The 8,708-nt window shown below is 47.7% G+C and overlaps 1 protein-coding gene across 2 annotated transcripts in view; it reads left to right on the plus strand.

The window, feature by feature from the left end:
* Positions 1-3,891: 3,891 nt before the first annotated feature.
* The window catches only part of UBAC2 (UBA domain containing 2), a 183,841-nt gene continuing 179,024 nt past the window's right edge, over positions 3,892-8,708 (plus strand). Inside the window, exon 1 of one of the 2 annotated variants that reach the window (XM_011933826.1) lies at positions 3,892-4,787. In XM_011933826.1, the coding sequence (XP_011789216.1) occupies positions 4,757-4,787 (31 nt within the window). In that variant the 5' untranslated portion in view covers positions 3,892-4,756. The remainder of the gene's footprint in view (positions 4,788-8,708) is intronic. The other variant, XM_011933827.1, reaches the window with a different exon arrangement.

An 8,708-nucleotide genomic window follows, 5' to 3' on the forward strand; every position in this document is an offset into this window, starting at 1 on the left:
TGCAGTGGCCGGATCTCAGCTCACTGCAAGCTCCGCCTCCTGGGTTCACGCCATTCTCCTGCCTCAGCCTCCCGAGTAGCTGGGACTACAGGCGCCCGCCATCTTGCCCAGCTAGTTTTTTTGTATTTTTTTTTAGTAGAGATGGGGTTTCACCGTGTTAGCCAGGATGGTCTCGATCTCCTGACCTCGTGATCCACCCGTCTCGGCCTCCCAAAGTGCTGGGATTACAGGCTTGAGCCACCGCGCCCGGCCAATAATTTTTTCTTTAACCTTACCCACTTGGAGATTTTCCTGATGCTAAGACCTCAGAAATGCTGTTTTTATTGAAGGAAGACAATAGCTTCACATCAAAATGAGCAGGATACAACATTTTGTAAGATACATTCCCTGTTTTTTATGGGCTCACCCATTCACAGTAGAAGACAGAAACCCAATAACAGAGACACTGGCCTAAGTATGATAAGTTAGGTGTGCATCAAGCGTGATACCAGCACAAAAGAGGGAATACCTACTTCTACCATTACAGTTTGGAAGAGGTACCATTTCAGTTGATATTGTGCAAAGTATTTTACCCGGCAGAGGGAGTGGGTAACTTATCCACTCAATGATGTTCTTAAAGTACCTAGGTAGGAGTGCTAGGCAGCAAATGATTATTTTAATGTGTATGTCCACACATTGTTATGTGTAAGTAGCCTTATTAATTTGGTTGTAAATAAAAGGTTGAGTAATAAAAATGAAATCACCAAATTCTATAAATTTGACCTCAAAATATGCTGTAAGTTCTGATATTATTCGTACTTTACCTGGGAAGGCAGAGCGGTTACCTAGGAAGGTGAGCTGTGGAAGTCTGCTGTGGATTGGGATGCCTGATCCCATGATGAGTCAGGCTTACCCTGACTCCTGGGTCTCTCTGGTGGAGACAGCCCTTCACCTCTGCAAAGCTTATCCACATGTCCGGTGATTTCCTTATAGTGTACGTAGCTTCTAAGGTTTACAAACGTACTCCTATTTCCCCAATGTAGAAAGCATATTCAAAAACAGGTTCAACAAAACATTGCAAGGCAATAGGTGATTCCTAGGGATCAACAGAATGAGTTCTTGTAATAAAATCTAAAGAGAAAAGGTGGAAATATCGGCCAGGGTAACAGAAATGGTATGCACCAGGAGTTCCAGGAATTCACAGTAAAGGTCAGATGAGTCACACGGCTGTAGGGTTTCCTCCACCTCTGCACTACTGACAATCTGGGCGGGGTAACTCTTTACTGTGGGCAGGAGTTGGGGGAGGCTGGCCCCGTATTGCTGGATGTTTGGCAGTACCCCTGGCCTCAGCCCATTAGATGCAAGTAGCATCCTCCCCCACCATGTTGTGACACCCAAAAATGTCTCGATATTGTTCCCTGGAGGTCAAAATTGTCCCCCGAGAATCACTACATTAGTGCATCTCAGGCTTCAAGGTACGCACAAATTTCCTGGGGTGTCTTGTTAAACACCAGTTCTGCTTTAACAGGTCTAGGGAAGGGCTTGGCACTAACCAGTGTAAACAAAATCCCACGTGAGGCTGAAGCTGCCTGTCCACAGACCACATTTGCTCCTTAGAAGACAAATCTGCAGCCACCGGTTAGCATGTTCAGGTCCTCGGGATGCAGAGTAGATGTACAATCAAGGTATGGATCACTACAGATACTCACGAGCAGAGTCTGGATGCCATACCATCTTGCATTTAGTTGCAAAGAATATTTATAGAATTGAACGTAAGTGAAGGGTTTATGTTTTTTTAAGCTTTAGAGCACTTTTCAATTTCAGTTCTCAAACTTTTTGTCTTGGAATCCCTTTACCCTTAGAAATTATTAACAACTACAGATCTTTAGTCTATGTGGGTTTATACCTATGAGTATTTACCATAGTAGGAACTGAAACTGAGAAATGTAAAAAAAAATGAAGTTCATTTAAAAAATAACAATAACATACCCATTACATATTAACATATCTCACTTTTTTTATGCAAAATTACTCTACTTCCCCAAGCAAAAAATTATTGGAAGAATAGCATGGTTTAACATTTTGGCAAATGTATGCATGTATGTATGTATCTGTTTATTTTGAGATGGGGTCTCTCTCTGTCCCCCAGGTTGGAGTGCAGTGGCACAACCTTGGCTCACTGCAACCTCCGCCTCTGGGTTCAAGCTATTCTCATGCTTCAGCTTCCCGAGAAGCTGTAACTTCAGGTGTGGACTACCACACCCAGCTATTTTTTGTACTTTTTGTAGAGACAGGGTTTCGCCATGTTGGCCAGGCTGGTCTCAAACTCTTGACCTCAAGCAAACCATCTGCCTCAGCCTCCCAAAGTGCTGGAATTACAGGCCTAAGCCACTGTGTCTGGCAGGCAAATGTCTTGTTCAATAGAAAACAGCTGGGTCCTCATAGCTGCTTCTGCTTTCAGTTTGTTGCGATACACTGCTTTGGTTGAAGCATACGAGGAAAACCTGGCCTCACCTGGATACACCCCGTGGTTGGAAAAGGAAGCATTTTCATACCCTCTCAGACGATACATTATTTTTTGATACTACACCATAACTTAGCAAGTGGTAGTTTCTTAAAGGTTAATTGCAATGAGGAATCTGAAACCATATGAATGAACAATTTGGACTGTTACACTAAAGTTTATTGGTGTATTTTACGGTTCAAATTGATCTTTTACCCACATAAGATTTCATAACATTATGCATCAGTCAACTGGAAAGTCCAGTTATGTAGCTCTGTACAGTGGTCCAACTGTACAGTGGAAAACTCCACTATATACTTGAGAGAGCAGAAAATAAAACTATTGTCTTAGCATTACTCTGAAAGTAGTTTTGGACTTTGCATCCCCTTAATGGGTCAGGGTGTAGCCAATCAACAGCTTCTGCAAACATAAAGGACGTTTTGACTGTCGTTTTCCTGAAAAATAACTCAAACGAACCTAAAGGTAAATGTAAAATGTACTTCAAGACTGTGAAAATGGGCTGGGCTCACGCCTGTAATCCCAACACTTTGGGAGGCCAAGGCGGGCGGATCAAGAGGTCAGGAGATCGAGAACAGCCTGACCAACATAGTGAAACCTCCTCTCTACTAAAAATACGAAAAATAGCCAAGCGTGGTGTCAGGCGCCTGTAGTCCCAGCTACCTGGGAGGCTAAGGCAGGAGAATCGCTTGAACCGGGGAGGCAGAGGGTCTCCGTGAGCCGAGATCACTGCCACTGCACTCCAGCTGGGGAGAGTGAGACTCCGTCTCAAAACGAACAAAAAAAAGACTGTGAAAATGAACTTTCCGAATAAAGCCTAAAGAAGCAAATAAAAGTCATACTTTTGCCTTCTAAAAATAATCAATGTTAACATTTTGGCCCACTGGAACCTCTCTTTGAGGGTAGGGACTGTTGATCTACGAATCTCAGATTTAGCACACTGGCTGGCACTTATGAGCACTGAAAAAGCTTTTTTTAAAAAGTACTCCATAGTCCATCCCTTTCATTTAGCTGGGTAGTGTGGTCAATTTCCCCATAATATACATTCTTACATAATTGTATGTATTTCTGGGGTACAGTGTGATGTTTCCATACATATACACATTGTGCAACCATCTACTCAGCGTAATTAGCACATCCATCAGCAAAACACTTGTCATTTCTTTGTGGTGAGAGCATTCAAAATCCTCTCTTCTAACTATTTTCAAGTTAACATTATTGTTGAGTATAGTCATCCAAATGTGCAAGAGAACACCAAAACGTATTCCTCCTAACTGTAACTGCGCCTGTTGACCAGCCTCTCCCCATCCTCCCTCCCCACTAACTCTCCTCTGCACAAGAATAACCACTCTTTTACGAGATCAACTTAAAAAAAAAAACTTTTTAAAACGACTGCATAATATGCTTTCAGGCTCACACTCATTTAAAAATCGTGACTTTGGCAGAGTAACTTCATTCTTCTAGGGGAAAAAATTTAAATGGTCTGAGTACGGAAGCTCGCTGGGGCACAAGAGCTGGGTCGCTCCGCCGGGCTCGCCGCGCCGGGGACCCCCAGACACCCGCCACCACGGCGGGGAGGGCAGGGTGCTAACTCCTGGGGCCGCGACACTCGGCTCCGGTGGTGGCGATTCCGCGCGGGACCCACGAGGGAACAAAGAGTGGGCTGGACGGCCCAGCTCTCCGCACCCGGAGGGACCTGTTCCACCTCTCCGGCTCCCGTACCCCTCCATCCGCATCTGAGTGATGAGATCCCACTGCAGTCAACAGCCCGCGGGGTAGCCAGCTTCGAGGGACCGCCCGGAAAGACACAACGCGCGGGGAAGGCGCCGGGCGTCCAGTCTCGGGAGAGACTAGAGATGGCGTTCCTGCCCAGCGCCGGCAATCCAGAGGAATCCGCGGCCATCGCGGATCCACCAGAGGTGAGGTGGCACTGAGCACAAGTGTGAGGCTCCCGGGAGCTACGCCTCCGCTGCCCCAGTGCCATCCGTTTTTGCCTCAGGTGGCTCTGACCGCTGTCGTTTCAACCTGGAGAGATGGGCCCTCCCCTACGGACGCACTTCCCTTCCTCGGCAGGAAGGAGGGCGCTGACCCAGGGGGCACACGCCCCTGGCTGCGCATGCGCCATTCACCCGCGGCGAGTGGCCTCGCGGAGCCGGATTCGTTGCTCTGCCGGGAGTGCGCCTGCGCGGTCGCCGGGGCTCCCACCTCAGCTTCCCCTCCCCCGGCCCCCTCGGGGGCTCCGAGCCCGGCGGGACCATGTTCACCAGCACCGGCTCCAGTGGGCTCTGTGAGTACTGGCCTCCGCCATTCTGGCTGCCCCCTACACGCCACCCTGGGCACCTCTTTGAGGAGGCTGGGGCAGCGGGGACCCTCGGGTTTGCCGGAGGTGGTGGGGCCGACCCTCCAGACCGGCGTCCGAACCCTCCTAGTTCCTAGTCTTGGGGGTCAGCGGAAACTGTCTCCATTTAGGCCTGGAGGGGTTAATGGGAGCAAAGCCCCGCTGCCCGCCCGGACTCCGCCTGGTATTCCCAGGTGCGATGCCCAGGAGTCTCTTGGGGCCGGTGCAAGTGGGCAGGTGCCCTGGTGTTCTCGTGGGCCGACCCTAGGCTCTTTGCGGCGCGTGTGCCGCGCTGAAGGAAGGGGCCGTCCCCTCACCTTGCCCCATTCATTTAGGCTCCTGGGGGACCGAATTGACTCCCCCCGCCCCCACTTGCAAAGTTCAGCCTCCGCTTTAGAAGCTGACCTCTCAGTTTCACTTGGATGTGTTTCTTCTCCAGTCTTCAAGAAGAGTTTTTAGACAAACAAACACTGATGAGAGTGCTTTCAAGTGGAGGGAAGTTAGGAAGTTGTGGCGAGGGAGCGCAGCTGTGCTGCTGGACGTTGCTGTTTTCTTGGCGTGTTAGCGGTGGTCAGCAGGTAGGGGGCGGAGAAGTATTTTTACAGCCAGTTGAACGGCTTTTCTCGCTGACACTGAGTGTGTGGAATTGACTTTCCGTACGGTAGACTGCGTGTTAACAGTTAGGCACGGGTACAGCAACGGAGAACTGCTCTAATTTTGCAATTGCTTGTCACTGTTCATACTCCATGTGAGGTTAATGCTGCTGGAGGACAGAAACATCTGACATTTCCAAATATTAAAGATCTGTTGGGAATGTCATGAATCTTCTGAGAATACGCGTCTTGTCTTATAGTCTGACAGTAAGTTAGTATCAGAGCCACAGGCATGATTTTAAATCTTCCTCGCTTCTCAATTTCTCAGGTTTTGAAGTGGTTTCAATATTTATGATTCCCTTTGTTTCATAATTAATTTGATTTATGGCATCTTTCATGCGTTGGTCCCAGAGTATGTTACAACTACCAACTAATCTTCCCTGGCCTGGCTTGGTGGCTCATGCCTGTAATTCCAGCACTTTGGGAGGCCGAGGCAGGCGGATCACCTGAGATCAGGAGTTCGAGACCAGCCTGACTAACATGGAGAAACCCTGTCTCTGCTAAAAATACAACATTAGCCGGGTGTGGTGGTGCATGCCTGTAATCCCAGCTACTCGGGAGGCTGAGACAGGAGAATTGCTTGAACCCGGGAGGTGGAGGTTGCAGTGGGCCAAGATTGCGCCATTGCACTCCAACCTGGGCAACAAGAGTGAAACTCCGTCTCAAAAAACAAAACAAATCTTCCCCAAACTACCCTGTAGATAAAGAGCGTTATGACTGTAGCTGAAGCTGACAGCTCAAGAAGGCGGTGTGGTTTTCCTGGGATCATACAGTGAGCCAGGTACTGCTGGTTATGAAATTAATGGTAGAATTCTTCAATTTCTGTTGACCTTTAGCATTTTGATCTATTCTTGCTGGCCAAAGTACATAGAAAAAATTTAAAGGGCAAGAGAAATCTGCTATTGGTTGCTGTACTGTATTAGCCATGAGATTATATTGGCCAAGTGTATTCAAATTTGATACAGGGCGACTGTGGGGACGATAATGTTTTATTATCTATGGCACATGGTGGTGAGTGTTGAATTCTAGGAACCAAACTGTTGCCCAGGGAGAGACCTAGGCCCAGAGCCCCTCTGCAGCTGTCTTGGCCTGTTTCTAAAATTAAGTGCTTCTGCAGTGTAAGAGTTGTTGGGATGGCCATTCCTCATAAGGCTGTGCCTTACATGCTGGTTTTACAAACATTTTGGGCATCTCCTCTGGGCAATGAACTGGGCTAGGTGCTGGGAATGCAGCAATGAGCAGGTCCTGGTCTCAGTGCTTATGGTGCTGACGCAGCTTAGGCACAGTTTTCCAGGACTGGTCATTAGAAAAGGCTGTGTGTCAGCTTTAACATTTTTCTCTGGAGAAGCTTTAACATTTTGCAGCAATGAGCAGGTCCTGGTCTCAGTGCTTATGGGCTAGGTGCTGGGAATGCAGCAATGAGCAGGTCCTGGTCTCAGTGCTTATGGTGCTGACGGAGCTTAGGCACAGTTTTCCAGGACTGGTCATTAGAAAAGGCTGTGTGTCAGCTTTAACATTTTCTCTGGAGAAGCTTTAACATTTTTCTCTGAGGGGGAAGTGATTTCCTTTGTTTTATTTATTTATTTATTGAGATGGAGTCTCACTCTGTCACCCAGGCTGGAGTGCAGTGGCAGATCTCGGCTCACTGCAACCTCCGCCTGCCGGGTTCAAGCGATTCTTCCCCCTCAGCCTCCCAAGTAGCTGGGATTACAGGTGCCCACCATCACACCTGACTATTTTTGTATTTTTAGTAGAGACAGGGTTTTGCCGTGTTGACCAGGCTGGTCTTGAACTCCTGACCTCAAGTGATCCTTCCTCCTCGACCTCCCAAAGTGCTGGGATTACAGGCGTGAGCCACTGCCCATGATTTTCTTTAGATAAGTTGAGGGACCCTTTAGCAAATCAAAATTCTGATCCTGAGTAAGAATCTGAAAGAAGGATGATACGTGTGCCTACCCCCACCCCCATGGGTGGTGAATAACAGTCCCTTTCCAGGGAGAAATCCCTGACATTCCTACCACCTGCATGTTTCCAACGTTTTGTGGTTAGTAGATGATAGTGTTTTAGTGTTAAACTTGCCTTTCTCTCTCAGCCATTCAACAAGTGTCTGTTGAGTACCTGTATCAGCCACACATTGTTGATATACAGAGGATAAAGTAATAAGCAGGATAAAGGAGACCAGCATCAAACAGGCTAACAAGTCAGTATGATTCACATAGTGATAAGTGACATGAAGACAATGAAAGGGTAACTGCAAACACGGAAGTTATGGTGGAGGACCACTTTAGCACGCATGGTCATGGAGGGTAGCTGGGAAGGTGACACTGAGCTGAGGCCCAGATGGTGTGAAGGAGCCAGCCATATGAGAGTTTGTTGAAAACTCTTCATTTTGAAGAAAGGGGACAGCAATACAGTTGAAAACACCCTGCTGTGGCCGGGTAAAAGTGCGTAGGATTGGTGATCATGACTTACTTTAGATTCCTTACGGATTCCAATGCTGTCACTCAGCTCCACATTAAGTAATATGTGTATCATTTACTGCATTTATTAATAAGCTCCTGTTTACCTCACAGTATGTTCACTGTGTAATGATGGACTCAGCCAACATTAATTGCATGCCTAATCTTTTCCAGATACAGTTCCCACTCTCAAGGAGTTCAGTGTCTATTGGGGCAAAACTTTTTTAAAAAGAACGTCTGTGCTTGGTGCTGTGGGTTTATTGCAGGGGGTGGGCTGGTTGTGGGAAGGCACAGTTAAGGAAGACTTCCCAATGTAGCAATAGTTGGGCTGACTTTTGAGAGTTTGGCAGGCATCACAGAGTGGAGAAGGCCTCTGGGAGGGACAGAGACTGGACAGGGCTTGGAAAAGAGGCAGGAGGGAATGAATTAGGGGTGGTTATGGCTGGAGTGAGCAGTTCCTAAGAGGTGTATGGTGAAGTCTTTCAGAGGACAGTGGAAGGTGAGACAAGAACTAGGGACAGAACTTGTGAACATTTTATTTTTTTATTTTTTTATTTTTTTTTGAGACGGAGTCTCGCTATGTCGCCCAAGCTGGAGTGTAGTGGCGCGATCTCGGCTCACTGCAAGCTCCGCCTCCCAGGTTCACGCCATTCTCCCGCCTCAGCCTCCGAGTAGCTGGGACTACAGGCGCCCGCCACCAGGCCCGGCTAATTTTTTGTATTTTTAGTAGAGACGGGGTTTCACCGTGTTAGCCAGGA

This window comes from Colobus angolensis, unplaced genomic scaffold (genome assembly GCF_000951035.1).
Source record: "Colobus angolensis palliatus isolate OR3802 unplaced genomic scaffold, Cang.pa_1.0 Scaffold13, whole genome shotgun sequence".
Classification (NCBI taxonomy): domain Eukaryota; kingdom Metazoa; phylum Chordata; class Mammalia; order Primates; family Cercopithecidae; genus Colobus; species Colobus angolensis.